Raw genomic sequence first — 13,817 nt, forward strand, 5'->3', positions numbered from 1 at the left:
ACATAGAAATAAGTCTGCATCAGGAAGAATTGAAATTGACAATGACTTGTAATGCAATTTTGTACATATATGTGTGTGTGTGTGTGTGTGTGTGTGTATATATATATATATATATATATATATATATATGAAATAATTTTTTTAACTTGGGGATATTGTATATTAGGGTTACCAAGTAATTTTATAAGCTTGGTTATTTAACTCCTAATCCCAAGTATGGAAACAATTAAGTTTGCACCTGAAACATAGTTCAAGTCTAAAGATGGTACAATACCAGGGCAGCTCATTGTAAAGGTGGGTAAAGCTCTGATCACTATTCTTAGTATTTTACATAATGTAAAGCACATCTCACTAAAAGATGTATACTGCAATACATTATGGGTGGGGTCACTACCCAGACCGGTTTCAACTTTTTTGAGGTCTCCTCAGTGAGTAGCTAGACCCTAAATACCAAGGTTTTAGTAATACAGAGCCTTATCAACTTTACCTATACAAGTTGCAACAAGGTGTTTTTATTTTTAATAAGAATCTCTGGAGGAGATATAGATGAAATAATTTTTTTAACTTGGGGATATTGTATATTAGGGTTACCAAGTAATTTTATCAGCTTGGTTATTTAACTCCTAATCCCAAGTATGCAAACAATTAAGTTTGCGCCTGAAACATAGTTCAAGTCTAAAGATGGTACAACACTCGGGCAACTCATTGTAAAGGTGGGTAAAGCTCTGATCACTATTCTTTGTATTTTCCATAATGTAAAGCACATCTCACTAAAAGATGAGACCTCAAAAAATGTTGAAACCGGTCTGGGTAGTGACCCCACCCATAATGTATTGTAGTATACATCTTGTAGTGAGATGTGCTTTTCATTATGGAAAATACTAAGAATAGTGATCAGAGCTTTACCCACCTTTACAATGAGTTGCCCTGGTGTTGTACCATCTTTAGACTTGAACTATGTTTCAGGCGCAAACTTAATTGTTTGCATACTTGGGATTAGGAGTTAAATAACCAAGCTTATAAAATTACTTGGTAACCCTAATATATATATATATATATATATATATATATATATATATACACACACAAGCCATTAGGAAAAAGAAAACCAGGATGTCCTCTTAAACGATTCAACGATGACTTCCAAGGCCGGAACAGGCCGTGCTAGGCCTAAATCCTTGATATGCATGATGATGATATATATTAATGTGGATAAGACTGTGTAAATGTTCCTTTTTGATTTAATTAAATGGTTTGTGAATAACACTTTGAACTGATTCTATCAATGCACTATCCTGAGAATTTTGAACCCGTATAAGATTAAGTTTAAATGATCAATAATTAAGCCATGACTAATTTATGGTAAGGATTAATATAAGCCGGGAATACAAGCAATATCTGTTTTGTCTTTAGTCTTGAGAACTTAAGATCTAGTAAAAATAAATAAATGGCAGCAATCAATAGTTAAGGCAGTTGACCATTCACAACAGTTCACGAAGTTTTAAGTAAAGAATAACAAAGACAAAGCAGGGTTGAGAAATACGTAATAGAAATAACATTTTGTTATAACACACCCCTGCATCTTTCCCCCTTAATATCTCTAGGTTCCCTGAATGCACTTACACATTATCAGTGACATTTCCTCTAAACACCTAACTCTAAAGCCACTCATGTGCCATCCATGAAAGCCCTTACATTCATCAAATTTAGTCTTCAAACTGCACATCATTCCTCCTTGATAATCTATGTATTAACTAATTGCAATCATTGCCATCCTCTACTCACATCTGTCATAGCACGGCTGCAATCTCGCAATCTTTACTATCTCACCCTGCTTTTCCACTTCTTCCAATAACCCTTTCATCTTCTCTCATACCCTTTTCAAATGATTAGTGCCTGCCAAAGCAGTCGACTCGTTCACTTTACCTCTTTGTATCCTGGTAGCTTAGATAATTAATATAATTAATTTTCATACCTGGGAAGCAAGATTTCATCATGCTTTCATTATGTGCTTCTCTTATCACAGACTCACCATAAAAAAACTTTCTTGTTACTCTGTTTCTTGTACTTTATCATACATTCCTTTCTCTTCTCTCATGCTTTATCCTATGAAGGACTCCACATAAGTATAATATTTCTTTCATTCTTGTTGCATTCCACTACTGCATTCATCACCAGTCTTACCTGAAATTCATATTTTCTCACTTCTTTTTAACATTCTTCCCTCTGCTACCACACTTTTTTTACTCACCTCATATGAATGGCATTCACTCTCAAAACATGTCTGATATATTTGCTCACTATACTAACTTTCCTTTCACAAATCTTTCACCATTTGTAATGAATGCATTTCACACAATACCTCAAAATGAAAAATATCTTTATTAATATCATCTATAGAGTACAGTTGGAATTAAAACAGGACATTGCACCCTTTGATTGGAAAAGACCTAAGTTTGATTCTCATCATGATAAAAGGAATCTTTTTACATGGGCTATGGGCTTCGAAGGTGAGTTACCCGACCTCATATGGAGGTAGCAGAGTTTTTTTTTTAATATATATATTTTTTTTTTTCGGTACTATCAACGTAAGAAGCCTGAATGGCAAAGAAATGGAGCTAGCTGAGGAATTAGATAAGTACCAGATCGACATAATAGGGGTGACTGAAACAAAAAAGACCAAAACTGGTGAGATCTTTCTGAGCAATAAATACAAAATGTTATATTCAGGCAATGACAATCAAGGAAAAGAAGGAGTAGCCATAGTATTCAACACAAAATACGAGGCTAATCTTCTTGAATGGCAGTCAGTCTCAAGTAGAGTAATGTGGGCAAATATGAGAATGGGGAACTGGACAATGAGACTTATTTGTGCCTATGGTCCCACAGAAGGTTCTACTAAGGTAGAAGTGGAGGAATTTTTTGAGGCTTTAGAAAAAGCAACTGACACAATGAAAAAGGAAAAGTTGGTCTTTGTTGGGGATCTAAATAGCAGAGTAGGAAATGATTGTGAGACATACAAAAATATTTTGGGAAAATTTGGAGAAAAGAGCAAAGCTAATAATAATGGCAAATATCTGTTGGATTTCTGCTCAGGACATGGACTGGTTATTACTAACACCATGTTCCAACATAAAAATGTGCACAAATTCACATGGAGAGAAGAGGCTAGGAATAAGAAAAGTCTCATTGACTATGTTATTGTTGATAGTGATGTTTTCTCCCTACTGCAGGACACCAGAGTGTACAGAGGATTTGAAATTGGAAGTGATCACTATTTAGTCTTGAGCAGGATAAAATTGAATACCATATTGAAAAGAATAACATGTAAGAAAGTTTTAAAGCGAATAAAAGTTGAGCAGCTCTCAGATGTGAACTGTAGACTAAAATACAGAAATATTATTGAAAAGAAAATGAAAGAGTTTGAGAACTGGAATCAAACCTTGGAGATTCAGTGGCAAACTCTGAAGAAAACATTGATTGATTCTGCCAGAGAGGCATGTGGTGAGGTTGTGTGCAAGGAAAAAAAAATCAGAACTCCCTGGTGGACACAGGAAGTTAAAGAGGCAGTGAAGGAAAAGAAGAAAGCATATCAAAAGTTCCTGGCAAATAAGTCAGCTTTTACTCTTACAGAATACAGAGACAAATGTAAGAAAGCTAAACAGTGTGTAAAACTAGCTAAACAAAAGTCATGGGAGGACTTTGGCAAGAATATAGAAAATAAATATCAAGAAGGTGGCAAAATATTCTGGAGGTTGTTGAAGAAGCTTAGGAATGGAGGAAAGAGTGCTGTAAAAGGAATTAGAGATGATAAAGGTGAAATGAAAACAGGAGAAAAAGATATCCTTGAAGTATGGAGTAATTACTTTGAAAAACTGCTAAATGAAACAAGCAGTGATGACAGCACAGTGATAAAAAAACACTGACCAGGCATGCAGTCAGGAATACATATCCATACTTGAAGTAGAAAAAGCCATCAAAGGCTTGAAATGTGGAAAGGCAGCAGGAGTAGATGATATTCGACCAGAAATGCTGAAGTACGGTGGTATAAGAGTCTATGCAGTGGCTGCACTGCATAGTTCAGAAAGCCTGGGCAGAGGGACAAATTCCCGATGATTGGAGTAGAGCTCTCATAGTACCCATATATAAAAAGGGAAATAAAACTGAATGTGAGAATTACAGAGGTATTTCCCTACTGAGTGTTCCTGGCAAGATCTATGCAAGTATACTTGAGAAACGGTTGAGAAGACTTGTGGAAGAAAAGCTTGGTGAAGAACAAGCTGGATTCAGGCCAAATAGAGGCTGCCAGAATCAGATCTTCACTTTACGACAAATAGTCGAGAAAGCATGGGAATATAACAAAGATCTGTATTTAAGTTTTGTCGATTTGGAAAAGGCATATGACAAGGTGCCAAGAGAGAAGCTATTCAATACGCTGCAGTTATATGGTGTCGATGGGGCATTATATCAAGCAATACTTAGTCTTTATTTGAGTTGTAAGTCAGCAGTTAGAATTGAAGGAAGTACAGGAAGATGGTTTAATGTTAAATCTGGTGTGAGACAAGGATGTACATTATCCCCTCTGTTATTCATTATCTATATGGATCACATTATGAAGGAATGTGGTATTAAACCTGATATCAAAATTGGAGATGTTAATGTCAGCTCTTTGCTTTATGCAGATGATCTTATACTTCTAAATAAATCCGCTACAAGTCTGCAAACTTCTCTGACTAAATTGAATAGCTGTTGTAATAGATATGGTATGAAGGTCAGCAATAAAAAGACAAAGACAATGAAAATAGGCAGAATCATTGAAAATGTCAACTGTGTTGTGAATGGAGAACCTGTGGAACAAGTAAAACATTTCAGCTACTTAGGCACAATTTTTACTGAAGATGGTAAACTAAATATAGAAATAGACAACAGAATCAGCAAAGCTGGTATGGTGGGAAGTCAATTGAATAAATTCATATGGAATAAGAAAGAAATTAGTTGGAACACTAAATTAGCTGTATACAAGACTGTGTTCAAACCAATTTTAACTTATGGATCTGAAAGTTGAGTCAGAAGTAAAACACTTGACCAAAGACTAGAGACCGCAGATATGAGAGTCCTGAGAAAGATTAGAGGCGTGAACAGATGGCATCAATGGCAATATCATATTAAAAATGAGGATATTAGGAAAGAACTTGACATTGTCAGCATCCAGGAATGCGTTAGCAGAGCTAATCTCAGGTGGTATGGTCACTTAAATAGAATGGGAGAGGAAAGATTAGCAAAACAAGTGTTCTCTGCCAGGTTGGCAGGAAAACGACCCAGAGGAAGACCAAGATATAGGTGGATTGATACGGTACAAAGTGCCTTAGACGATAGAAATATAAGATCTGATAATGTTGGAGTCTTGACAAGTAACAGAGTGATTTGGAGGAAAATTGTAGATAGGAAGTTAGTAATGATGTAATTTTTTCATTTAGTACTGTCATATCCTGTACACCCCTTGAGGGTACATGGCAGGAATTTGATGATGATGATGATGATGATGATGATATTTTTTTTTTCAAAATTCATTTTTACTCGGTTGGAATATTATAAAAAAAGGTTTAATGACTGTTACAATCTCTCTCTGATGCACACGTTGCTTCTGTTCAGTACTGGCGCACTCATGACAGCGCGTAGTATTCGTTTGTTTGGAACTCATACTTGCATTTTTTTTCAAACACGCTACTGTCTTTTTATAGTTGTTCTGTTAGTACAATTTTAAGTCTCTGTAATTTTTTATATACTTCTTTGATTGTGATACCTGAGGATGTTCATGTAACGAAACTAGTAAACTAGTAGTATCTTTTTTTAAATATACTTGTCATCTTTTTATCTCTCGGTAACAGTTATTAAACCTTTTTATATATATATATATATATATAAATCCTGAATACTCAGGTTTTTCATCCTGCACATATCGATCAATCAATCAAGAGAGCATGCTAAATTTACAGACATAAAATATTATTAGTGGGTAGCATTGTGTATGGATGGTAGTAGTGTAGTCGGAGGATTAAGTAAGTAAGGAAGACAGGTGAGTTGTGTAGTGGAGTAGCGTGTGTGCCCTTCCACAATGAGCCATTGGACTCCTTGGAGACATAATAATAATTAGTAATATTCTTACCAGAAAAAATATTGGCTAGAGAATATGAAGCAGCTTAAAATGTTGCTGTAATTGGTACTAGAAGAGTTATTGGTTATGCACAGTGGCAGCTGGTGACAATAGAAACAGGTGGGGCCAGGGGGCCAAAATTTTTTTTTTAATATTTATATAATGGTTCTATTATTGATTTATAGTTATTTTTTCTATTACAATAATGTTTAGTCAGCCTCCACTGATGCATTGAGCTATTAATTTTTTTTAATTCGAAAAACGAGAAACATTTTTCCAATAAACTATCGATTTTGTTCATAGTTAAAATATATTGTTTATGGACGTAATAAAAATGTAAACTTTAAAATAAATTGTAACAAAAAACGCCAACAATAATTAAACACACTAAAAACACAATACAACAGAACAACAACGAGAATAAATAATAAGACAATAAAAGAATCGCGCTCTATTTACGTACAAATGCAGTGATTGGGCCAGACTAAACGGGTCCCAAGATAAGCATTGCACCTGGTAACAAACATGATTGCTACTGCACGTACCTCATACATGCCCTGTTCTACACATATAAAATAGGGCCAGCAATAGCTGACCCCAGAGACCGTACTGAGTCGCATCATACAATATTGCCACAAAACTCTACAGTAATTTTTTTTATTAAACAATAAAATAGATCAACAATGAGAATAAATAATAAGACAATGAAAGAATTGCATGCTATTTACGTACAATTAACGCAGTGATTGGGCCAGACTAAACGGTCTCCAAAATAAGTGTTGTGTCCGGTAAACAAACACGATTGCTAGTGCACGTGGTTCACAATCAAAGAATCGCATGCTATGTACGTACGTGCAACACAGTGACTGGGCCAGACTAAACTGGCCCCAAGATAGGCGTTGCGCCCGGTAAACAAATACGATCGCTAGTGTACGTGATACATGCCCTGTTTTCTATGCGTATAAAATAGGGCCAATCGTGGCTGGCCCCAGAGACCATATTGTCGCATTATACAATATTGCCACAAAATACTACAGTATTTTTTTTTATTAATCAATAAAACATGTTGGAAATAGATCAAAAAATAATAATTACAAGAAACATTTTTTAAAACTACAATTATTGGGCTACTTATACAAATCTAGGTGGGATCCGGCCCCTATAGACAAGCTGCCCCTGATTATGCATAATTATAATTTTAATCATAAATGAATAATGATTGTAATTAATTTTTTTAAATGTTATTTATGAATTTGATTATGACTATTTCTTGTTGATAGTTTAATAAAAAAAAAAAAAAACTGCCTTTTATTTTTTCTCTAGGCCATCCTTAAAAGTCCATTTGATGCCAATACATAAATGTAAACTGAAATGAACTATTTTAGGTAAGTGGTCTTTTGCTTATTCGGTTTACTTTTTTTTTCTTCTTCTCTCTTTATCTCTATTTAACACTTGCTGGTCTAAGTATTTATTTTTCATACATTTCACAGCTGGTTTTTAATTATGTTAATCATCCAAATTTTGGTATAAAAAATAGTAAAATGAGATTGATTAAACAGGTTACTTTTATTATTTATTGGGGGAAGGGTAATAAGAAATTTAATTAAACGACCTTTTTCTTGACCACTAGTATTAATAAATTAAAGACTTAATTCTGTATGTTAGTCAAGTAAATAATAATTTAATATCCGACGTTTCACTGACTAATATCTGTCAGCATTTTCAAAGGATACACTGGTAAGCAATAGAAAGTAACAAAAACTAGAAAACTAACCGACAATTCTAAAAATTATATAAAGTTATCACTGTGCGTGATAACAATACGACACGTGACACAATACTCATGTCACAAGTACAACATTTTATTTGTTGAGATATTTATTGCAATTTTCATGGAAGTTCATTTCTTTTTGGTTAAATGATCTGATTAGAGTTTTCCATATATCTGGTAGGATTAGACTTTTTGATTCTTATTTAAGTTACCTGTTGAACGGGTGACTGTAGCAGCTTCTTTGAATGTTCTGGAATGGTAGTTCTCTTCTATGTAGGGCATATGACTCTTATCCCATTCAATATTATGGTTGGTAGAGGCAAAGTGGGAAGAAAGGCCTGATGTATCTTGTCTGTTATTCCTTACATGGTCTATGTGTTCTTTCTTTCTTTGAAACAAGAAAGAAAGAACACAGACCATTATTATTATTATTATTGTTCCGGGAAACTCCAAGGAGTCGACAGACTCATCGAGGGAGGCCCTAACATCATGTCTGGTACAACTATTCAACATTTATACAGTATCTATCATATCTTGCCTTGAACTCATTCATGGTCGTAGCACCCACAACAGACTCTGGAAGCTTATTCCACTCATTCACCACTCTCCAAGTAAAAAACCTAGCTCTAACACCCTTGTCAACCACGCTCTTGCCCAGCTTCCATGCATGGCCCCTAGTCCTCCCACCACCAGTCATATTTTCAAAAATATTTTCTGGATCAATCTTATAAAAACCCTTCAGTGATTTGAATGTCTCAATCATATCACCCCTCCTTCGTCTATCGTCCAATTTCTGAACCCACAAATCCTCAACCTATTCTCATAAGGTTCATTCCACAGACCTGCTATCATCTTGGTCACTCGTCTCTGGACCCTCTCCACTTCCTCCCCATCACGAAGAAACCCTGGTGCCCATAACTGGGCACAGAAGTCCAGGTGGGGTCTTATCAAGGCTTGATACAGAGGAACAACAACTTGCTTCTCTCAGCATGTTAAAGTATTTTTCATAAGCCAAGTGATTTGGTGAGCTGTTTTAGTTACTTTTGCAATGTGCCCCCTAAACTTCAACTCCCTATCCACCAGTACTCCCAAATCCCTGGCCTCATCAATCTCCTGGAGTATGATTCCACCTATGCGATATACTGCTGCTATTCTTTTCACCCCAAAGTGCATAACCTTACACTTTGCCACATTAAACTGACATCCATTTTTCCTAGCCCAGTCCTCCAAACTATCCAAATCATCCTGTAAAATTTTGACATCCTGTGCACTCACAATTGCTCTTCCCAACTTTGCATCATCAGCAAACAAGTGAACATTTCCTCTCAAATCCTTTCCAATATCATTGATGAACAAATTGAAAAGCAGTGGTCCAAGAACAGAGACCTGCGGCACTCCACTAGTCACAAGTCGTCTTTTTGACTCCACTCCTGAATAAACCACTCTCTGGTATCGCTCCTTCAACCGCCCTCCTATCCATCTTACCAACCCTATATCTATCCCCATCTGCTCCAGTTTACTGATTAGGGTTCCATGTGGTATCCTATCAAAGGCCTTGGCAAGGTCCAGTAGTATCACTGTAAACCCATTACCCCTATCCAGTTCAGCCGTCACTGTGTTATAAAACGTGAGCAAGTTACTGAGGCATGATCTACCCTTCACAAAACCATGTTGTCCCCCATACAATATCCCATTTTCATCTATCCAATCCTGTATTCTTTTCTTGACTAATTTCTCTAAGACCTTGACAATGATTCCTGATATGCTAATCAGTCGGTAATTTACAACAGCAGTCTTGGAACCACCTTTATGCAGTGGAACTATTTTCCCTTCCTTCCACCCGCTCGGGACTAACCCAGACCTGAGACTCAAATTAAACAAAATGGTCGAGGATACTGACAATTCTTTAGCTGCTTCTCGTACTACATGAGCTGGTATACCATCCAGTCCCACAGATGTATTGACATTGAGGTTATGCAATAGACTACTCACCTCCACTTCATTCACCACAATTCCCGTATAATCTACTGGTTTATTCGTTTCTGCAATGTCACCACCTGGATGATATATTCTTACAAAGTGCTCACTCAGTAACTCAGCTATCTCAACTGATTCAGTTACCTCCCTACCATCGGCATTCTTTAAAATCATTCTGCCATGTACATTTTTCCTTTTACTTGCTATATATCTAAAAAACTGTTTAGGATTCTCTTTAGCCTGCATGGCCAATGTTCTTTCGTAATCCTTTTTTGCTTTTCTTACCACACTCGTCACCCTTCTGGCCTGCGCTTTATACCGTTCATGTGCCTGCCGGTCACCTTTCTCCTTAAATTCCCTCCATAGTTGTTTCTTTTTTTGCAGCTCAAGCTTAATGGTGTTATTCATCCATTTAACCCCTACATGATTTATTATTCGGACTCTAGGTATACAGTCAGCCATTGCTTCATGCAAGCACTTCTTAACTGCCTCCCATGCACTATCAACTTCTAGTCCTTGCAGTTGTACATGCCATGGCACTGAGCCAATCAAACTCCTAAGCTTGTCATACTTTCCAGCCCGATAATTCCACATGTACCCTGTCTTAATTGAAAATTCTACACCTTTAGCCACCTCCCAAGTCAAGACCCTATGATCACTCTCACTGATTGGTGGCAATGTGGTCATATTTGTTACAGCCAAATCCTCAGATGTAATTACTAGGTCAAGCACTCTCTGACCCCTAGTATTTTCCATTACATGCTGTCGCAGATAGTTATCCCTTAATAACCGCATAAAATCCATTTCCTTCCTCCCGTGTGTCCTCTCCTCACTCCAATCAAAGCGACCATAGTTGAAATCTCCCATAATAATCACCCTCCTTCCACTCATTTCTTCTGTTTGCTTGTGCATATTATCACCACCATCTTTTCCATCAATTGGTCTATAGCAGCACCCAATTGTATATTTAGTTCTGCTAGCCACAATCTCACACCAAATGGCCTCAAATGTGCTCTTTTCTCTATCCTGCAATTCAACTTCTATTCTCCTTGTTGTAGCTCATCAGCTATCATCATCAATACTCCTCCCCCCATTTTATTCTCTCTGTCATTTCTGAACACACTGTACCCATCACATTCAATCCCACTAGCTATATCATCTACAGTCAGCCATGTTTCACTAATACCAATAACCTGTGGTCTGGAAGTGCCAACCATGGCCAAAAACTCTTCCTTCTTGTTCCTAATACTCCTAGTATTAGTGTACATGAATTTAAGACCTCCATTAGCCCCAACCCTACCTTGATGCCTTATATTAACTATCCCACTCTGGTTTGTTGTCCTTATTTGCTCTAGCATATTATATTCATTCATACATTCAACTGCCTCCCTAAGGACTGTATATCCCCCCCCCCCCTTAACAAATCTAGTTTCCCTGAATTTGCACATCCACTACATTCCATGTAAGGAATGTCTGTCCGATGTAATTGATACTGCATGAACAGGGTATGCTATAAACTCCCGAGTATTTGTAGAAAGGATGGCTATCTTTCGGTGATCTTATAAACTTTTGAATGGTCTCAATAGGTTTGAAGGTTACTCTGATATTATATGGTTTTAGAAGAAGAGCTGATTTTTTTTGGATATGGTACTAACAAATGGAATTGTTATAGAGCCAGTATTTAAGATGACAACACTGTCATCTTAAATACTAAGGAATATGAAGAAAAGATCAATCATCTATTGTTGGACACATCTGTCTATGATGTTCTGAACACAGATCTTACTCACAAAAACCATCTTGATACCAATGAACTATTACGTGATATGACCAACTGGCACGTGGACTTAATCAAAAAACTAAAATCTATGCATCCATTAACTCCACGACTATATGGTGTTCCCAAAATCCATAAAGAAGGTACACCATTACGTCCAATAGTAGATGGTATCCATTCCCCTACTTACAATCTATCAAAATATCTAGCCAAAATGTTACAAGAATACATTGATAACATGGATTCTTATATCTAGAACTCCCAACATTTTTTGGAGAAATTAAAAAACATCTGTATCTCTGAAGATAATATTATGGCTAGCCTGGATGTCGCATCTCTATTCACAAATATCCCAGTTTCAGAAGTCATCGACATCTTAGAAAACTTATTCCCACCAAACATCACCAAGTTGTTCAAGCATTGCTTAACTTCGAATTATTTTACATGGCAAAAAACCTACTACAAACAACTTACAGGATTAGCCATAGGTAGCCCTCTCTCTCCTTCTTGTGCCGACCTATCCTTAGAAAATTTGGAAACTGAAATTTTATCCAAAATTATCCCTAAACCAACCATGTGGTTTAGGTATGTTGACGACATCTTCATCATTTGGAATCACAAAAAAGAAGAACTAATAGATTATCTAAACAAAATTAATGGCTTCCACAACACTATCAAGTTCACATTGGAACTAGAAAAAGATAATAAACTTCCATTCCTAGACGTCCTTATTAAGAAACAAACTGACAATAGCATCAACCTGTCGGTATATAGAAAACCTACTAATACTGGACACTACCTCCATTTTGACTCGTCTCACCACATATCCCAGAAACTCAGCATTATCCATATTCTCAAAAAAAGAGCTATACGGTGTACCACAGACCCTGGCGACTTACAAGAAGAATTAATGAAAATATCCAGAGATCTATCCCTAAATGGCTACCTACAAGAATCATCAACAAGATTCTCTTTAATGACATACTGCAAAAGACAATGAGATGAAACCCAATACATCAGCTATATAGCAATTCCATTTGTTAGTACCATATCCAAAAAATTAGATCTTCTTCTTAAAATATAATATCAGAGTAACCTTCAAACCTATTGAGACCATTCAAAAGTTTATAAGATCACCAAAAAAAAACCATCCTTTCTACAAATACTCGGGAGTTTATAGCATACTCTGCTCATGCGGTATCAATTACATCGGACATACATCTAGAAGTTTTGAAACAAGAAAGAAAGAACACATAGGCTATGTAAGGAATAACAGACAAGATATATCAGGCCTTTCTTCCCACTTTGCTCTACCAACCATAATATTGAATGGGATATGAGTCATATGCCCTACATAGAAGAGAACTACCATTCCAGAACATTCAAAGAAGCTGCTACAGTCACCCGTTCAACAGGTAACTTAAATAAGAATCAAGGCCTAATCCTACTAGACATATGGAAAACTCTAATCGGATCATTTAACCAAAAAGAAATGAACTTTCATGAAAATTACAATAAATATCCCAACAAATAAACCTTTGTACTTGCGACATGCGTACTGTGTCACATGGCGCATTGTTATCACGCACAGTGATAACTTTATATAATTTTTAGAATTGTCGGTTAGTTTCCTAGTTTTTGTTACTTTCTATTGCTTACCAGTGTATCCTTTGAAAATGCTTACAGATATTAGTCAGTGAAACGTCAGATATTAAATTATTATTTACTTGACAAATATACAGATTAACATAAGATACATAAATTAAGCCTTTAATTTATTAATTAAACTTCATTTTAGAAAAATGAATTACATCATTCACAGTAGTTACAACTTCTAATTATAGCTTTCTGTGTCTCTTTCTCTATTGACATATCAGAATATATTTGACATTGACAAAGAGAAATTATGATCATTTCCTGGTATGCTCCCCTGAGGAATATACAAGATTCTCTGATGATCCTATACAATCAAATTTGTTACTGACTTCTTGGCAATAGTATTCTTTAAAATTAATTTGTCAGGTACCAGCATTATCAAATTTTACATTCTGGTCATCCTCTTGGTTCTTTTCATCATATCCCAACATCAGACAACTTTCATAACTTTTCCTCTCCTGTTCTGTTTAAGTGATCATCCT

General features: G+C 36.0%; 1 protein-coding gene across 3 annotated transcripts in view; it reads left to right on the forward strand.

Moving 5' to 3' along the window:
- Dis3l2 (Dis3 like 3'-5' exoribonuclease 2) overlaps positions 1-13,817 on the forward strand; it is a 592,606-nt gene that overhangs the window by 545,653 nt on the left and 33,136 nt on the right. For all 3 annotated transcript variants that reach the window (XM_090392002.1, XM_090392000.1, XM_090392001.1), the window contains exon 21: positions 7,478-7,539. In XM_090392002.1, coding sequence (XP_090248128.1) covers positions 7,478-7,513 — 36 coding nt within the window. In that variant the 3' untranslated portion in view covers positions 7,514-7,539. The remainder of the gene's footprint in view (positions 1-7,477; positions 7,540-13,817) is intronic.

Source organism: Typopeltis vanoorti, chromosome 4, assembly GCF_054136105.1.
Source record: "Typopeltis vanoorti isolate ZY-2024b chromosome 4, IOZ_Tvanoo_1.0, whole genome shotgun sequence".
In the NCBI taxonomy this organism is placed as follows: Eukaryota; Metazoa; Arthropoda; class Arachnida; order Uropygi; family Thelyphonidae; genus Typopeltis; species Typopeltis vanoorti.